General features: G+C 46.0%; 1 protein-coding gene across 4 annotated transcripts in view; it reads right to left on the bottom strand.

The window, feature by feature from the left end:
* Positions 1 to 16,014: 16,014 nt before the first annotated feature.
* The window catches only part of PLCH1 (phospholipase C eta 1), a 63,116-nt gene continuing 58,969 nt past the window's right edge, over positions 16,015 to 20,161 (bottom strand). For all 4 annotated transcript variants that reach the window (XM_052686075.1, XM_052686078.1, XM_052686076.1 and 1 more), the window contains exon 23: positions 16,015 to 18,284. In XM_052686075.1, the coding sequence (XP_052542035.1) occupies positions 16,204 to 18,284 (2,081 nt within the window). In that variant the 3' untranslated portion in view covers positions 16,015 to 16,203. The remainder of the gene's footprint in view (positions 18,285 to 20,161) is intronic.

The raw sequence follows: 20,161 nt of genomic DNA, 5'->3' as shown, positions 1-20,161 counted from the left end.
AGTCCTTCCGGAAGAGAAAACCATATCGAGGGCAAGAGCAGCACTGATTTCTCTTCTGCAGATCCACGTGGGCTTTGCCAAAGGAAAGAGAAAAAATGTGAGGCTGCTGCTGGAGCCCTGTGCTGGCTGGAGGTCATGCATGCAGATCACAGACCCGCTTGTTCCCAGCAGAGCCGCAGTGCTGCTGGCTGCAGTGAGAGCCCCAGGCCAGCCATTCAGCTGTTGTTGTGCCAAAGCTTTGGCCAAGGGTTTGCAGGAACGAAGTCCCTAGCTGCGCCAGGGAGCACCTCACCTCACGTTACAAAGTGCCTTGTTCTGCTGATCGCTATCTTTTGGCTGTTCCTGCAGTTACACACAGGAACCGTGTGAGCCTGCCATGGCTGAGCTGCTTAACTGCAGCAACAGGAGGGCTGGGAAGGGCTGGGGAGCTGCTGGCACCCGCAGCACAGAGGGGAGCTCTGTCTGCACAGCAGCCACAGGAAAGGAATGGACAAGCACAGCCAGCGGCCAACCCAGGAGAAACGGCAAGAAGAATCGAGCCAGCGCTATAAGGAATGCGTTTGTGGGGCTCTTTAACAGGTTGAAGGTTGTATAGAGGCCTTCCAGCAGTCCACAAGGCCTGAGGACACATTGCCACAACGTGCTGCAGGGAATCAGTTCTCCTGTAGCAGTGCTGGGTGCAGTTAAGCAGCCGTGACGCAGCATCGCTGCATCCCACCACACTGCTCCCTCCCCAGCTCTGCAGGGCTGTGAGCAATGCCCTCTGCCCTGCTCCCCCCCTCAGTGCTGCTCCCTCAGGCAGAGCACGGGGAAAGACAGCCAGAAGCAATCACACATCACCTCGGTAAGAGGCAAACCCTTCCCCTTTTGTACCACGCACAGACATTCTCTACAGCACAGCCCCTCAAGGAGGGCCAGGAATACAACGGGGAAAACAAATACAGCCCGCTTCAGAACAGATGCATTTCCTTATGCCACCTCTGCCCAGTTCGGGTGATTTAATGCCTGATGTTTGAGAAGTAACAGCCAGAACACCTCATTAAAATTTGGCCACATTGCAACAAGAACTGGCAATATTTTTTCTTTACACAACTAATAAATTTACAGTACATTCTCATCTTTGCCCCTTTACCTAGCAGTGGATTATTGAGCACTAGAACATCAAAGTGAAGCTTTCGTTAGCCTTACTTCTAACACCAGAAAGGCTTCGTGCAGCGCTCAAGAGGTGGCCAAAGACACACCTAAGGTTGTACAAATCCTGCATGATTTGTGTAAACAACTGCACGGTACACTGCATTGCACTGCAGCAGAGAGACACAACTCATCTTCACCAACAGTGCTCCAAGTAATAAAACCTTTATGGCTTTGTAATAGTGGCCCTAAATCTTCTTGTCATTTCTTCTTTTGAGGTTTTTTTTCCTTGAATAAACAAAACAAACGCAGGTGATTTCCTGTATAAATCACCACCACTTTCACATACCTTGACTTGTTTTATTACTTTGCCCCTCTCCCTTGTGACCTGCAGCGTAACAGATGTGAGATCTGCAGGCCCAGAGCAGCCGTATGCGTGGGAGCTCTGTCCATGAGATGTGTGCTCTTCTGGGTTGCACCCATCTCAACATTTGAGAGCTCCCTTAAAATCTCTGGCTTGCCTCCACTCACATCTACGTCATCAACATCAAGACAGAGCATTGGCTTATTTGGGTGAGACCTAAAAAATTCAATTTATTAAACGTTTAAATATTTAATTCCACACACTCCTTCCTGGGGCTCAATGCACCCCTGGGGCACACAGCTGAATGCCAATACCTGATAGGAGAGCTGGAAGGTGGAATGCTGGAGGTGCTCCAGCTTGAAGAAGTGGCATTGTCAGTGCAGACATTTACATGCGGAACATCACTTCTGGATTTGCTTCCCACTGGCCTCTAAAATTAATGGCTGGAGAGGATTTGGGTTTGTCTTCGTACAGTTTCTCTTCAATGGCTTCAGAGAGACTGGTAAATACCTTTCCAACCGGCCCAGGGATAATTGCTGAGAATAAATCTGCCTGACACAAGCTATAAAAGCTGTCTCAGCTGGGTTTCTAGTGCCGAGCAGCGGCCCAGCAGCAGGCAGGCTGTGCTGCAAGCAGACCTTGGGCTCAGCACTGCTGTGGCTCAGCAGGGCCAGGACTCAGTGCTACCAGGGGCAGCTGCACTGGGCTGCCAGGGCCAGGATGTGGTCTGAGGCCAATGCCATGCATGGCCCTGGGGGCTGGGCTGAGCAACATGCTGGGCAATAAACAGCTCCAGGTACAGCTCAGCACCCAGAGCTTCCCCTCAGGTCTCCGACAGCCCATACAGAGCTCTCCAATGGTTGCTCAGGAAGGAGAACCAACCCTGCACGCGCCATCAATCACTGGGAAATGTCAGCTTTCTGGAGAATGCATTTTGAGCTTTATATGTTAGTTTAACCTGCTGGTGTGGCTGTTAAGGTGACAGATGAAGTTAAATTATGAGGTAAACGCCAATTTAAAGGCATCTAATGCGTCACTTGTATTTGCATTGAATTGAACATTCTTGACCACGCTGCTAAGGCCGAGTTAAAATTCCAGCTTTACCACGCTGCATTTCTCACGGGATTTTCTGCTGCCACAAAACACGCGAAGCTCACAACCCTTCCCATCCTACCTTCCTCCATCCGGCTGCATGCAAGCAAGCAGCTGAGGGAGGGATGGGGAGACAGCCGGCCATGAACAGAGGGCAGGCAGTGCCCTGCTCCGTGCTGCCAGCAAAACAAAGGGAGCCACAAAGCCCCAGACACAGCAAGGAGCCCTGTGCCACTGTGCGGGACTCACGGCCATCAGCAGCCACTGCTGCAGAGCAGGCAGGAGGCCCCAGCAAATGCTCATTAGTTTCAAGCAGTGGGGTTTCACTGTGATCCCACAGCAGTGCCCAGAGTTGGAATCTGCTGAACATTAAATGACATTCTTGGTCGTTCCTTCGTTCTGACTCCATAAAAACAAACTGAATTGCTGAGCTGTGATGCAAATCCCAGATTCTAGGTGCAGGTTTGAATTTCCTGATTGAAAACAACTTAGCAGACTGATTCAGCATTCAGAAACAAACGTTGGATGATTTCAGCTCATGTGCTATGCAAACTCGTACACAGGCTGAAAACATTCTGATTTGGCCTTATTGGCCCCTTTGAAAGAACATGAGATCATCCCAACAAGGAACACAATGGCAAAAGGCAAACTGCCACGAGGAGAAAGTATATATTCACTAATATTTCATGAAAAACTTGCCAAAATACTACATTTAACTAATTTAAATAATTCATTTCCTGAGTTAGTCATTCCAATTAACCACAAACTCTGAATAAAAAATGGAGCAAGATGATTTCAATGTCTTCTTCTGAATAAAACAAAACATTTCCTTGGAAGCTTCAATTCTCCATTTCCCCGTGTATTAGGAAACCACAATGCAATTCAGTATCAGCCAACCCAGGAATTTATGCCCTAAGGCCACACACCCTAAACTGCACCTTCCCCAGCAGAAATCCCTATCAATATCTTGCTCATATTCCTACAGATGGAGGTTCCCTTTTCCTAAAAACTGGGAAGAGTAAGTTTGCACAAGGTGGCTGCTGCTGGATAGGGGCAAAATTCAAGATAAGAAGAAAGCAACTTCTAATGAAAGCAAAATATATTAAAGTCAGCAAGGACTTTACCAGCTGCAACCCAGCTGCAAGGAAGCAGCATTTATGAGTAGCAAAGAGCTCTACACTGCAAAGCTACATTTCTGAGCATGAGCTGAACCTGTGTGACTCTGGTGCAGGGCTTGGCCCTGCCCTCCTGGTGGAGCTGCTTTGGCATTCTGATGTGTTTTGAAGACAGCTAGCCACAAGATATGCATTCTCTCCCTTCTCTTCCGGGTGACTGGTGCGTATGTCTGCCTGGATTCTATACTGCTGTGAAAACAACCGCCTCCATTTGTTGTTCATCTACTTGTGGGAGCACACAGGATGCATCTTTGTTCCATATCTTTTCTGTAGTTCACATTTTTCGGTTTAAATGAATCATCTGTGATGGGGAATCTATGCAGTTTTAAAATTACCTGAATAAATTGCTTATTAATTCAAAAACGTTTTACAAGCCTTAGAAGAAGCATTAAAATATTCCAAACGTTCCTCCAACCAGAAATATATTTCTCAACTAATATTTGGCCATTACTAATTCCATGTGCAGAGTGAACCAAGGAAAACCCCATCAGCAAGAACAAAAGCAGCTTCCCCACACGAGGCATGCAGACTGCAAGCCCTGGAAGCAAAGACAACGAATAGAAGCTTGTGCTGCAACTCCCCCTCGTGACAGTCGGTGCAACTTCACCTTTTTTGCACCACGCTGCTAAGACCGTAACGTATATGCATATCAAAAAGCCGCTGTTGTTGTTTGTTTCGTTTACGTCCTAAAAAGCTGATTGTGCTGCACTTAGACTTCTCTCAGGAATTACGCATTTAGCACTGAGGGGGTTTTAAAAAGCCGAGGAGCATTTCCTCCCCGGGGAGCTCTGCCCCATCTGAAGGAATCCCCTGCAACAGCAGGGCACCAAGCACAGCGCTGGGACCCGCAGACCCACAGCGCTGCTGTGCACGAGCCAGAGGGGCTGAGCACGGGCGGCTGTGCTGCGGGCTGCTGCTCGGATCACTTCAGTGAGCCGGGGCACTGCTGACAAACAGGACCCAGCTCTGCTGTCTGACCAGAATCCCTCCTTCGTCACCTCTCATTTCTTTAGGCTCTTTACTGAGAACTTACCCCACACCGAGTTCCCTTCCCTACAATCCCTTCTGGTACTTCAGAAGCCAGTTCTGTTACTGAACCACAAAAATAAGCTCATCACAACCCAGGCAGCCTCTGCCTTCCCCTTGTGCGCAGCAGTTCCGTTTGACCCCTGCAATGGGTTCAGGCTGCTACACAAATGCAGCTGCACACAGCCGCCTCTCCTCGCCTGCTTTGTCCCCAGGGCGCTCCGTGTTTGGGCCACACAGCCGTGGCTGCTGGGGTGAGACTGACCTGCTGGGATCACAGCACATCACACAGCTTCTTGGGTCCCAGCACGCAGCCTGCTGCCCTGCCTAGAGCCAAAGGGCTGCCCGCCAGCCCGGCTGTGCTGAGTGCCTGGGAAATAGATTTGAATGGTAAGCATTTACAGGCACTCACGTCTGTAGTGTTATAATGAAAATATACATTACTTAAACTGGAGAAATACAATTTTGTCCCTCATTTTTGGGCACAAAGCGCCTCCCAGCATGCAGTGTCTGCACAAGGAAAATCAAACCCGCTCCCTCCATCCCTCACCTGCACACACACTTACAGCTTCTCAATCCATAAACAACTCCATAAACAACTGAGGAAGTTTCTTTTCCATTCTCTTGACAATACTTCATAGTCACAAAAAGTCAGAAGTTGATTTTAAATGATCACCACATGAGGGAAGACCCCAATTTGACATTTGGAATGCAGATCTTTGGTAACAACAACCCACCATGGGAAAAGTTTTCATGCTTCTGCTACAGCCCTTCTTCCAGTTGCCCACTGGTTATATGGAGCAGAGGATAAATGAGGCCTCATGGATTCCCCCTGAAGAAAGGAGATGTTTCACCAAGGATGCTGCAGTGGGAACACTGCCACATGGCCCTCACTGGACAATGCAGACGGGTTTATAAAATCCTCATCCAAACCATAATGATGAATGTCATTTCTGTAAGGCCTCAAGCACACAGAGGAACTCAACCTCCCAGTTAATCTGGTTTAACTGCTGCAGATCCTCAGTTCAGTTCCTCAGACTCAATGCCACCCAGCCCATGACATGCAGCAGAGGGCCCTGCATGGCACCGCTGTGAGCTCCTGCAGCCCACATCCCTCCCTGCATGCACAGCCATGAGCTGCTGGGGGTGGCTGCGCCCCTGGAGGACAGCACAGCCACACTCCACAGGGCTGCCGTGGGCCCTTGGGAGGACTGAGATCACAGAACGAAGCACAGAAGTACCTGGGGAAGTGCAGTTGTGTGGGGAGAGTGAGACCCACCAAGCACTGCGGTGCGGTCAGTGACATCCTGAAACGCATCGCTGCTTTGTGGTGATGGAGGGAACTTTCTGCCAGGGAAACAGAACAGCTTGGATGACCCTCCACACTGGTAAGTTGCACTGATAAAGGAGCTATTTTTGGCATTCTTGGCTGTATTTCATGAACAGTGTCAGACAGCCTTTAAACCACAGCTATGTCTGCTCAGTCTGGCAAATCACTTGCTTGCATCCGGCTGGGAGGAAGAGCTCTCCCCACTCACCCTGCAGTGTCCACCGACTGCTCCACAGCACAGCAAAGCAGCTATGGGCGATCCTATCAGCACAGCTCCAGACGTATGAAAGCAGCTCCTCCCATCAGAAGAAACAGCTTCATCTTTAAACATCACACCTGGAAGTTCATTTTAAAATTTAGCTTCAAGTGACATTAAAAAATTCCTCGTATTGCGGTTATCCCTTATTTAAAGGGTTTATGATATTCTATTCCCTTCCTTTTGTATAAACCAATTCAAGTTATGTAACTTATGTGGATTTGCTTTGACCCAATTCCAGATGACAATGTATTATTAAGCCAAGGCTGTATAATTGCAATTTGGTGGAAAACGGGTCAGGATTTTATTACACGTCAAAGCTCTCAAACTGCCCCGAATATTTTGAATTAAAAAGGCATGTAACAAACAACCCTTGAGTCAGAGCGACCTTACTGCGTTACCTTGCTCATGAATTTATATAGGCTGCATATTTTATCAGTTCATTCGCTGCTTTTCAACATCCAAGTGCATTGCTCAGCTTGTAGAGACAAACGGTGGCACAAAGCAGGGCTGGGGCTGCAGCTCCAGGAGGGCACCGAGCACCATTCCCAACTGCAGCCGGTGGGAGGGCAGACACAGCAAGGCTCAGCACAAGCCCGAGGAGTTCTGAACCCAAGATCTGGAGCAAGGTGCAGAAACCTCCCACCCACCCATGCTGAGCCCAAAAAGAGAGATGTGCTCCCAGAGCTGCCCCTGCTGCTCCTGCTCTGCCTCCAAACCGGAGCGCATCAGCTCACATTGTGTGCCATGAATGGAACTCCGAGGCCAGGCAAGGAAGGGATGCAGAGCGAAATCTCACCTGCAGTGAGCTGGAAGGCTTCCCTGGGCTGACCTTGTCTCCATGCAGTGCAAAACGTGTGGCAAACACAGATGGATTTTCACTCCTTGAGTACAGAAAAGCGTGCAGGAAGTCAGACCGCTGATTTCCCCCACTGACCAACAACAAGTCTTCAAGAGACCCATTAAATCATTGATTTCCAGTCCCGTCCCTTTCAATGTGTGATACCAATGCTGCCCATGAACTTCCCTGATGGGCTGCTTGCTTGGGCAGGCCCTGCTTGTTTTCATGCTGTTACACTCCTCAGCTACTTCCTGGTCTATATTAATCTTCCCTATATTCTTTTTTTTAGCTGTAATTAGTGCTGTTTACAGTTGTTTCCAAGTTCATTAACACTTATTAGCCTTTGAAATCAATCAGCGCTCTGGAGTTGCTATTTGTCTTCTCTTTTGGGGAAAATACCATCTCAGTGACACAGATGTTCAAGAAACAATACAGATTTTAAATTATGGGACCATTTTTCATCAGACAGTGTATCTCAAAACCAAAGCTACTAAAAGCTTTGTGTGCACCAGTTTTCAAAGCCCGATGAATATTGAGTGAGCTGAAAACTTTCAGAACCGTAGCACTGCTGGGGTCAATTAATTGACTAATTGACTAATGGTCAATTCCAAATTATTTTTTTTTCTTCTACTTTCTTGACAAGCGTTCCTACAAAAAGTCATCCATATTCGTTGTATTCATTATTTTTGTCTCCAGGTAGCTGAAAACTCAATGCATCACAACTTCATGGAGTTTGGGAGGCAAACTAATTTCCCCCAGAGCATCTTTGCATATCTCTCTACAACAACAAACCAATAAAACCTCACGCCCCAAAAGCGAGGTGCTGAAAACAATATTTCTACAGCTGACTCAGACTTGCACCTTTTGGGTTTTTTTCTGCACCATTCAAGGTCTGTAGAATCTATGACAGAATGCTGCAATTTGGATGAATGGTCCCTTCCAACCCAATGAATTCTGTGATTCTATTGTGGATTCCCCATCCCTGGAGGTGTTCAAGGCCAGGTTGGATGGGCAGCCTGCTCCAGTATTACATATGGAGGTTGGTGGCCCTGCATGCAGCAGGAGGGCTGGAGTTTTTGATCCTTGAGGTCCCCTCCAACCCAGTGAATTCTATGATTCTATGATTCCCTAATGAGGGCCGTGTCCACACAGGCTCTGCAGCAGCAGGCCACTCAGCACTGCTCTCTCTCAGCAGGGCTCAGCATCCTGGAGTGCTTCTACCATAGCAGCATTGGATCGCTGGAAGCTGGATGATACTGACATTTCCATCCCTGCCCAAGAGCTCACAGATTCAGATGTGCATGGCAGACGTTTTCTACCATCATCTCCGTTTCCTCACTCACTGCTATTTCCAGGTACAGATCCTTCTGTTTTTGTGCCAGACTCGTCTGCTTGTCTGAAAAAGCAGCTGCCACGCACCTTGACTTTGTTGGCATGTACCTTATTCCATATTCCAATCCCTGGCCGTTGGAGAATGGCTTCTGAAAGTTGGCTTCTGTTTTCAAATGCAGATTCACTGATGCTTACCACAATGAATTTTAATATTTCTGAAGTAAAATATTCTGCATGTGCTCCTTTGTACCCTTTTCCAAGTTTTCAGAAATCTGGAAAGTTTGAAATGGGGTCAAGAGACAGAGAAACATCTGAGCTGGTTCCAACCATACCTAGAGAGTTTTTGTTTTATGTGAAGCTCCCAGTCTCCAGAGTTTAAAAAAAACAAGCAACACAGTGATGAAGCATGACATTAAACTCTCCTATCTAGAATTAAGGCATTGTTAGAGGCCATTTGCTTCCTTCAGCTGCCTCCAACCACAGCTGGCAGCTCAGCTTCACGCCTCCCCAGCATCACCAGCAAGCTCTAGGCATGCAGAAACGCTGCCATCCCACCTCCAATTACCAACTGGGAACAGGCAGCCCCCAGCACAGCCTCAGGCACCGCAGCACGGCTCCTCCACTGGGAGTGGGTGTCAGAACCCCTGATCACTCGTATTCCTCACAAGGCATGGCATAAAGCAAGGGACCAGCTGCTAAGTTTTGCTAATGCTCTCTGCCAAAGCTGCCACTGGAGGATGGATTCTGTTAACGAGGCTGATCAAACAGAAGGTAAAAGTTGCGTCTCTGAAAGCTAAAACTATGCTGCAGTCTTCTTTGGTACAGGTGAATTTGTTCTCATTTACAAGAGGGCAAAAGAGAAAGCCTCTGACTGAAGGGACATCCCTGCGATGCCGCCAGATGGACGCTCCTTCCTGCACAGGCAGGGTCAGCCACGCGCCCCAGCTGTGAGCAGGCACAGGGCTCAGCTGCAGTGCTGCATGCTCAGCCCCTCCTGCTGCTCCAAGAAGCAGAGGCTGTTTCACCCAGGGCAGAGGGGAGCAGCCCCACAGTGTAACCCGCTGGGGTCTGGCAGGGTCCAGTACTGATTTGCTCTCTGGCTCTTCAGAATGATGAATCTGAATGCAGATTTTCTTTTCCTATGAGTGACACTGTCCCTGTGGATGAGGAGCTCTACTGGCCAGAATCACACAAGATGCGTGTCTTCAAGCTCTTCTCCCATGGCTTTTCTCAGCCATCCTCTCCCCCTTCTCACCATAGCAATTTGTGACAAACGGAGGCATTCACCTGCACTGGCTGCACCACGTCATGTTTGCATTGGACAGGGAGCTGGATTTGTCATAGCCACACACAGCATAAAACCCGTCTGCTCTGGGCCAGACAGTCAATTATCTAAATCAAATTCCAACTATTTATTAACAGATATTCTGTTCATCCTCCATCCCCCGTTTCAGTTTCTCCAAAATCTCTCCCCTGTGCGAGGCTGAGATTTGTATGCGTGGGCTGTGGTAGGACAGATGGATCTGACAGCAGTGGCATATTCTTTCACAAAAAAATGACAGGATAATAAGTGAAGATCTTGTTAAACTTGGCTACCACTAACACAGCTGCTTGTTTACTAATATTTCACAGCAAGTCAGGCTTCCTGACAATGCCTCGCTTGCCAGCAGCTGATCATATTGGCAGACACTTTTTCTTAGGCTTAAGAAGGAAGAAAAAAGAAATGAATGAGGCTTTCTGGCTATAGTCTGGCTTTTTTTTTTTTTTTTTTTTTTTCTGGAAATAGATCAACTGTCATTGATCAGTATTTTTTATATGTATAATTCTCTTATAAAGAGAAGTAATTCAGCACATGAAGAGGTAAACAATCTTTTAGGAATGAAAAAACAGATTTAGTGTTTTTTCCTAAGAAGAAGAAAATAATACCAGCTGCTTGTTTTCAACAGGAGACCACAGGTCTGTCTAAATAAAAGAGCAGCAATGCCAAATCCAGAAGGAAAGGGACTTCAGGGGCTGCAGTCTGACAGACACACAGCTGAAGGTGCTCCCTGACTCGTGCTTTGTGCTTTGTTTTTCAGAGGAATTGTGTCCAAGGTTGCCTAAAGAGTTTTAAAACACTTCAGATTACAAATATATAATAAATATAATTATATATATATATTCCAGTTAATAGATGTATCTGTTAACTGGAACAGCCTAAATAACCACAAAAAGGACAGCAAGAGTATCCCAGCCTCTCCCCTACTGCAGACACATGATGCAGCTTTTTGTGCAGAGGGCTCAGTGAGAGGCAGTGCAATATTAGAAGAATTGAGACAGTTTGCTGTCCGGTCAGAACAAAGCTGAGGAGGTGACCCGTCCTCTGAACAAGTGCTGCAGCGTGCAGCTCCTGCCCTCAGCTCCATCCCAGCTTTAAAGGGATGATTCACATTCAGAGGAAGCCACGAAGTCTTTAATAGATTTGCACACTGGATAATCCCACTTAGTTCAACGTAACGTGATAAAAATGTCAAGTGTGGTTTCTGATAGGATTATTTCCCTACACCTAGCTGGTCTGCTGTATTCTCGGCATGAGAAGAAACCTGTTGCACTAAACCAGAGTGGGCTTTAAAGAGTATCGGCAAGGGGCAAATTGCCACCCGTCAGCACCCTGAGAATCCAAACACAGCTGAGCTGTGCCAAGCCTTGCCACGCTCCCCTGCCCCTGGAAATGGTGAGAGGTGGGACGAGGGGCCCTGTGTCTCTCAGCCCCCTGGGTGGATGAGGCACCGCAGCACAAAGCACACCGCTCAGCACTATGCAGCACCAGTCTGTGCTACCAGTGCTGTGACTGGATACTGCTTTGTAGAACAGCTCTGATCTCGGTGCCATGGCTCTGGAAAGTAAAAAGGAAGGGTTTGCTTGGTATTATTCCTGCTGCCTTGGTGACTGGATATACTTTTTTCAGTAAATGAATATGGTCCCATTTGGCAAGAACAGAATGTCACATTCAGAAATGAACAGCAGCTGTTGCTTGTATTTATTCCTCCTAGTAAACATTTAGCATCTCTACTCAGTGCAACAGAAGGTGCTGCCAAAGCCAAAGAGATATAGACATTTCATTTGGCACTGGACTGAATCGCTCTGCACGATTCCTAGCACAAACCTACAGCAGAGAAGGGACTGCACCCCACCTGCCTCACAATGCAGGAACTTGAGTCACAGGCAAAAGAGCCAAACACGCTTCTTTACTTTTGAGTAAAGAAAAGAAATACTTTTCAGCACGGAAATAAAAGGGGCAATTTGCTGGACATGTGTGTATCAGGCCTTCTCCTTTCACTCCTGCTGTCAGGTCTTGCAGTACCCTGCTGCAAGGTTGGCTCGGCACTGCTTGGCACAGAGGCTGAGTGTGGAGACCAGAGGCAAAGGAGACTGCTGAGATTTTGTCTTTCAAATAAACAGATCTTGTTTCGTCTCATGAAAGTGTATATTAGCACCATGGAAATCCAGAAAACTCCTCTACAACCTCCATTCACACTGCTATGCTGGAGAGGATCCCACTGCAACAGGAAGGTCCCACAGCTCGAGCACCAGCAGAATCAATGGTTTCGACTCCCCATTTCCTGGCTTTACCTATGTGGCCCTTTGGCCTCTGAAGACTGCTGGGACAGCCTTACTCCCAACACAGTTCAAAACAGAAAACCCTAATGATTGTCTTTCAGCATTAGAAATGCAGCTGGTGAACAAGGAAGCCTCATTTTATGCAAACATTGTGCATAATTAGGTTCTCACTTTCAGCTACAGGAAAACAAATGGGAGTGCAGGTCAACATAGCTATTATTTATTTAAATGCATTCCAAACAGCACACGCACCCTCGCCCAGAAGACTGGGCACACGTTTTAAATATTTAATATCACAGTCCCAAGACAAGAGAAGTACAAGAACTAACATTAATTGCACATGCTCTGCAACTCAGTGGTGTTAACTTCCAGCAAAACTGCTCCACTGGATTTAGAAGTGTCACTTCAGTCTAGTACATCTTAAACTGCAATAAGATTTTGGCTGTAAATGTTTAAAATATGTAGCACTAAAGTAAATGAAAGCATCTGCTTTAAAAAGTCTGTAAATCAAGTGAGAGTTTGAAAACCAGCTATGAATTAATCTTCTGCTTCAAGACATGCTTCCCTTACAATGTCCTCCTTTACGACTGTTGCTCCTTAAAACAGGACCACATAAATATGTCTGACTTACTAACAAACTTCAGTCCCAATCCAAACCTAGCAATCAACACATTACTCCTGATTCCCTAATGCTTAGCACTAATCCCTTCCCATCCTGCTGCCCATACAGAAATAGCTGAAATCTCTGCTTTGCTTCTTGTTTGACACCCCCTCGTGACTTTGGCTTCCTCAGACAGATGGGAGCAACTGAAAAGGCAGGACAGCTTCCTAGCAGACCTTCACCTCCATGCAGGCGGATAAATGAGCAAAAAGTTCCTCTGCCATGAGCGAGGAATGAGAAACACCGCTGCATACCTGACATCAGGAGCACCTTACACTGCTGCCAAGCAGGGGAAGCAGATATTCCAATAGGTAATCATATAAAAGTAACCAGCAACCCTTTTTGCTTCTGAATTTTAAGAAGTCGAATTTCTTAGAAGTAACATTCCTATCTCGTTTCTGCTGCTACTAACTTTCTCCACAGCACAGAGGCAAAGGAAGCATACATCTCAATGAACCCCAGATGGAAAAAATGCAAATTCTAATTACAAAAGTAAATCTGCCCTCCAAAGAAAGTATTAAAGAAAAAAAAAAAAAAGAGAGAGAGAGAGAGGCACGACAGATACCTACTGAATGGATGGTTCCAGTGCAGTATTTCAGCCAAGGATTCTATGCTCTCACCTTGTGCTTATAATCCCTCTATGGTACAAATCACGTTACCTCCATGCTTTCCACTGACATAACTGCTCCTGACATGTTGCAAGTGGTGCCTGCAGCTCTTGAACAACACTGAGAACTCGATAGCCCTCACAGGAGACCTCCTGGAATGAATAGAAGATTTTAAGGAGGGAAAGTCTCCAAAGGTTTGCTCCACGTGGGAGGTCACAGAGAAGACTGCAGCTTCGTGCTTATCTGAAAGAAACGTGGTAAGATGCCTTTCAGCTGAGCAGTCAGATAAAACAGTGCTGCACTGGGAGGTGAAGCCAGACAAATAGAGGCCAAAAGTATAATATGTTTTTAAGCACTGGGACAAGTTGATGTCTGCAGCAGATTCTTCAAAAAAGCATTCACTGTGAATTTTAAAAAGATGCAGCCTTGCTCATTCACAGTTAGTTAGTTTTGAATTAACAGATGAACAGCTTTATGAATGTATGAACTGCACATTACTGGTTTATGTCTGAATACTGCTTTCTACACCACTCTTTCAGCTGCTATCCGGTGCACAGCAGTAGCAGTGATTCCTACTGGCATGCAGGGATGCACCATACCATGGATGCAGATTGCTGCAGTAGGAAGGCATTCTCAAGGTGTTGTTATTGCCTACCTTTTCCCTGCAGCATTAAAGAAATGCCCTTTAAAACACAGAAGTTTGTCTTCCTTTCTCTGGAAGATGAAGCTCATTGAGTTCTATTAAAAACAGAGGGTATAAGAGCAGTGCATGAATATACTCTGTACTTGAATGTAATCCTGAATACACGTAATGCTCAGTTCAAGATTCAGAAGCAATATGGGTAGTTTTAAGTAATGGACAAAGTTGTTTACACCGATTTATCTGAAAATGAAAGAAATTTACCTTCAAGTATCTTTGACATCTGCTTATAGAACAGTTCCTAACTCTGTGAAGTCTGTAACCAAATACCAAGCAGTAAGCACAGGAACAGCCCAGTGCCCTGGGATTAGGCACATCTTCTGACCTGATTTTTAGAGAGAAACAGCACTGCTCTGGTCCCTGTGACACCTGTCAGAAAACAGGAGGCACAGCAGTCCTGGGGAACAATCTTCAGCTGCCCATCCTGCAAGGGAAGGACAGACTCAGCTCCTCTGCACCTCAAGCTCTTCCTTCCAGAGTCTGAATCCTCTCCGTTTCTAGCAAATTAAGAGAGAGAGAGTCAAAGGGCCGCTCTGTAAATATGCCTGGCACACTTGTTTCTATGCAAAATGCTAAGTTTAATCCAAATGCACTGTGTGTGTGCTCAAAGCAGTACCACTGCCTTCTTGGTACTTTATTATTTTTATATATATAATTGTAAATAAATTTAAAAAAATAATTTAAAAAAAAAAAGCAACATAGGACACCTCTGGCAGTGGCTTCATTGCTCTGGAAACATTTTAAAGAGGACTTCTGTACTCACCATTTGTGGGGTCAGGCATTTTGCATACATTGAAGACACACATTTAAGGAGCAATCCACTTCTGAATACAACCTTTTATCAGAACTAAGTTCTGGGATTGAAAACTTTTGCAAAATTACAGAATTTTTCCCTTTCTGAAAGTTCACTTCAAGCTCACAAGAAGACAGATGTCTGCAATCACCAGCTGCTGTCAGTTTAACCATAATTGCATTTGTTGTATTTTCAGTAAAGATGTAACCAGGTGCTTAAAAATCTATTTTAATGGTGTTCTCAAGAACAACAATACTCTGCATTACAAAAGAAAGAGGTATAAGGTACATCTTTTACATATAAGAAAAAACTTACAGCAAAGGCAAAGAATATCTTTAAACCAAAATAAAGCTATGTTGTTCCCTACAGGGAAGCTCCAGGTGTTTGAGATTCCAACATTCATAGAAAAAGATGAAGGACGGTCAAAATAGTTATTCTACTATATCAGCTTTAAATATCAACCACCATCAACACTTTAGCAATAAAATTACAAATATACAGAAAACCAATCTGCTACAAACACAACCGATAGCAAAAATACAGAAAATATGCAGAAATTATGTTAGCTATTCATAAATCCAGATTCACCCCCATGTTCCACTCAGTCCTGAAATGAGCATTCCACACACTGACAAAGACAGAACACAAGGGTTGTTATACTTCACAGAGTGGGCAGAAGACAAATCTATGCACTCCTCACAAATGTGGACTAACCCTAATGGTGCTAATTGTTTGTTGCAGAATCACAGTCCAAACAAGGAAACATGTAAAATTACTGTTAGCATTTGGGTACAAAGCTGAGTGAAGGCGATGCTCGGGGTCTGCTGCTGGGAAGGGCCTGGCTCAGCAGTCAGAGCCCAGAGCAGTCAGCAGGGACAGAAAGCACTCCATGCAGTGCTATATTGCATGAAAGGCCAAAAGCAATGACTGGAGCTATTTTCTCAAACAGCAGACTTCAGGAAAACAGAAGAATACTCTTGCATTCATTGCAACGCCATGCCCTCGAGCCATGCACTACAAATACAAAATGCTACAAATGCTCATTGCGTGCAGCTAGCCCCCAGCCTACTCCCTTGGTAATGGCTAAATTAAAGTAACGCATAAATACACAAGGATGGAATATGGATTTATTTATGTAAGTTTCAACAGGAAAAGGAACATTAAATTGTGACTGGGCCGCCAGCACGAAATTGCATTTCTAAATAATTTAAAGCCTCAAAACAGCATTTCTTTCTAAAAATCCTTCATTTCAATGAAACGGTTTGTAAATGTTGAAGACTTACATTTATCCAACCTACAGCCTGAGCAGGAAATAGACTTCGGGCTTCTCGGCGCCGTCGGGCTCCAGCTGCAGCAGGGGGCTGTGCGCGCACAGCGGCTCCGCGCAGCCGTGGTGCCAGGCAGCACAGGTGCCCTCAGGTCGGCCCCGGCCCTCCGCTGCCTCCTCAGGGAAGCTGCCCAGGTACCTGGCTATGTAGGAGCCGGTCGAGTGCCTGTTGACGACGTGAGGGGACCCCGAAGGCTTGTTCCGAAGGACGACCCCCGCTATGCTGCCCGCGTTGGAAGATTTTTGCTTGCTGGCCTCCTGCCTTTCCTTGGCACGACTGGCGATGTTCCGCACTCTGCTCTGGCTCCTGGACGACAGCTTTCTGACCAGTGCCTTTGGGCAGTCCTCATCGAGCTGCCTGGAGTACAGCACCTGGTGGCTGTCGTCCTGATCCAGAGACAGCAGCTTTCTCAGCTGCTCCGTCAAAGCATCTGTAGAGTGCGGTCTCATCGTCTTCATTGCAGCGAGCTTCTTGTCTCTCATGCCGGATGTGATAAAGCTCCTACTTATGTACTGATACTTGCTTTCAAAGTTGCAGGAAATATCTTCTGATGTCAAGTCACCAAGACTCTTGGATTTGCAAGGGCTGGTCTGTTTGATGGCTGGAGAGGGTGGGAAAGCCAACGCGCTTCTGAGCACTGGTGAGCGTACATCCAGTTGGGACCTCCTGGAGGCACACATCAAATCTTTCTGCTTATCGGCACGATGATGATGTAGAAAACCAACATTTTCACAGGCCGGAAAAGGGAGCTTGCTTCCCACAGTCCTAAAGTTATCCGAGCAGCCCAGGGCAGCAGCACAGAGCCCAGCACTCGCACAGTTCCCAAAGGTCCTCTCACCACAGCACCTGCCATCCTGCTGCTGCCTCAGTTTTAAAGGGGAAGCCAACTGGCTGACATCTTCCCTTTTGTACGCGCATGCAGTTACCAAGAGATCTTGAGAATCCCCACCCAACTCTACAAGACTGCTGCTTTCCGAATTCTCACCCATTGGAGGGTCCACAAGCATCTCCTCAAAGATGAGGTTGCTGGAAGCAAGGGAACCCACAGACCTGGGGGTTCCCCAGCTTGTTTCACATTTTCTTTGGGGATTTGCATTCAGCAAAGAGAAAGGCGAAGAACAAAAAGAGCTAGGCAAGTTATTTTCTACGCTCTTTGATTTTTTCTTGCAAACTAACCCACTGTGGGTCTTAAATTCAGAACCTGGCGTAAGAGTTGCCTCGTGGATAATTGTGTACACAGAATAGTCCGCAGTTTCAGGGCTGGAGAACACGGCAGTGTCTGGAGTTGAAAATAACGGGGACTTGGTGGATTTTGTGGTAATGAAGTCATTCTTACAGGGAGTGCTGAGCTCTGCAGGAACTGCGTGCGTGGCCACAGCACCGAAGGTCTGGCTGCCAGCGCCGGGGAGCATCGGTGTGGTGAGGCTGGTTTGGTCATCGGTGACATCCAGCTGGCCGATCAGAGCTGAGACAGCACTGTCCAACTCGCTCTCAGTCACCAAAGAAACTTCATCTATAAGGCGGGAGATGTCGCTGTCCTGCATGGTTAAAGGGGAACGTAAATCAGGAGCCTCAGAGCAGACGGCAGAAGAAATCTCAGTCAGGGCAAGGCATGCCACACTGCTCTTCTGGATGATGTCGTATTTGAGATTTTCAACCTCCTCCACCTTTTCAGGAAGGCAAGTCCTGACAGAAGTTATTTTCTCCTCCTTACACCTGTTTGTGTCATCTTCCCTTGCAGTGCCTGCACAGTTCTTGCCCTGTATTTTTTCTGTGTCGTGCTCAAAGCCAGAGCTCTGAATTAGAGGCACAGTGTCAACAGGAAGGTTGAGGTGATTTGTTTCGGTTACACCACGTACAGCAACTAAATGTTCAGGTTGTTCCTGGGAAGGTGGTACAAGGGAAAAATCAGCTGTCGTTTCCTTCTGGGCACTCTCTTTTTTCAAGGGAGATGCCAAATTTGAAATATCTGCAGTTTTCTCAGAACACGTGAAAACAGATTCTTTCAAGTTTGTTTCCTTCTCTGTTTTATCACCGTCACTGTTGGCTAAATTAAACAAGAAACACGTTAGTTGCAGATAGTATTTTGTGCTTTGTTTATTAACAACTACTTTGTCCTTAGACAGACAAATGGAGAACGTAAAATTAGGTACAGTTGTGACAGAACTGTTATGGTGTTGTGCAGGCTTAGCCCAAATTATCTGTGATATGAATAAATGGAAAAATACGACTGCAGGCACTTCACTGAAGCTTCCTTTGGATGTCTATTACATCAAGCACGTGATGTAATATTTGTTGCAAATAATGTTAATGAGGTACCATATCATCATTGGCACGTGGCATTACCTTCAGCTGTGTTCCTATTCAGATTTGTACTATAAAGAAGCGTGGCAATAAAGACAGAACAAAACAGCTCTGTTAAAAAAAACATAATACTTTGAAACAAGATGCATGCTTAAAAGAGCTTTGAAAATAAAGCATCAAGAAGCTGGACTCCAGGCAGTGTTCTTTACATACAGTTATTGTAAGAGATTAAAATTTAAGGATTAAATTTCTGATCTTCTATTAGCATATTGCATTCATAAGAGAGCAAAATTTTGAGTTCTGTGGAAATACGTAAGATTTTCTCTACCAAATCTTCTTATTTGTCTTTATTTACCAAATCCCAGCTCCATGACTCACTGCTTTGAAGCTTTTAATTAAGCAATAAATCTGGTACAGCATATACTCTTTTGCACATTCACCAGACACCCTAGGAAGAAACAAGAGAAGCCCTGATCATTCTCTGACAGCGTCTGAAAGCCCCCGTTAGAGATCATTTTAATAAGCCTGGTACTAAGGGCTGATCTCCAAAATTTGAAAAGCTGCTCCAGCCTATCAGTGCACCTACATAAGGATGGAAGAGATGTACAGTTTTTTCATTTGTACTTTTGTTTCTTTTCCTACAAAGAGCAAGGGAAAAAGCACACCGTTCACTTTGCAGAAATCCAACCAGGTCAGTAGAGATGCGTTTAGCCATAGCATTTTAGCAAGAAAGATCTGTGCTGGACACCCAGCCCCCTCCATTCTTCACTGCATCCTGAAATAACGAGCACTCCATCAGCCCAGTAACCTCCATGAGGGTGAAGCTGCCTCCCAGTCTGAACTACTTGCACTGAAGTTGCATCAGGAGAACACCCAAGCCTAGTTCTGCACGAGTGTGAAGCTCTATCACACCTTTGCTTATCAACGTTGAAGGCAAGTTCTTCCAAAAATGGGCTGTGGCCCTTTGGCACAGAGAAGAGAGAAGGTCCTGCAGCCACAGCAGAGGCCTGCATCTAGCATTTCATCTTTGTGTCTCACTTCTTTATGTCTATGGAGGTCAGTCCTCCTCTATGGGGGTCATGGAACAAGGCACACAGACACTCCAATGGACAGAATTTACTTCCTGAAGCAGAATTTTAGGTCATCTCAGAGATTATGCTATTCTCCTGTAAGAGAATACCCACAGCTTCCAAAAGAGTGTGAAAGTTTCTTTTAAATTTATTTCCTGTCCTTACCTAAAGCATCTGCAGGAAGAAATTTGTAAATATAAATGCTTACAACCATTGATAGGAATGACTGAGCTGTAGCAGCTTCACATGCTTATTCAGAGAAAATCTTTCTATTTCAAATGCAGCATTTTCAGAGTTAAATTCCTTTATCAGGAACATCCTTTTTCCTGTCTAGTCTCATCTCAGGTTGGCAGGAAAAAAAACAGGTTTAATTTTGCTTTCAGTTTCTCTTTAATGCTTTGTCTTGCAGTGATGTCCCTAAGTTCTTTCAAAGCCACAAAGGCAGGTAGAAGCAACAAGCCTTAACAGCACATTCCCACCTGAGCTCAGCTGTCCTGCTACACGTGGCTCCTGGTGCTGGCAGAAGCTGCTGCTGTGCAGCTGAGAAAAC

This window comes from Tympanuchus pallidicinctus, unplaced genomic scaffold (assembly GCF_026119805.1).
Source record: "Tympanuchus pallidicinctus isolate F22 unplaced genomic scaffold, pur_lepc_1.0 scaffold22, whole genome shotgun sequence".
NCBI classification, from domain to species: Eukaryota; Metazoa; Chordata; class Aves; order Galliformes; family Phasianidae; genus Tympanuchus; species Tympanuchus pallidicinctus.
Note: the sequence above shows the minus strand (reverse complement) of the source record. Positions and strands in the feature narration are given on the sequence as shown.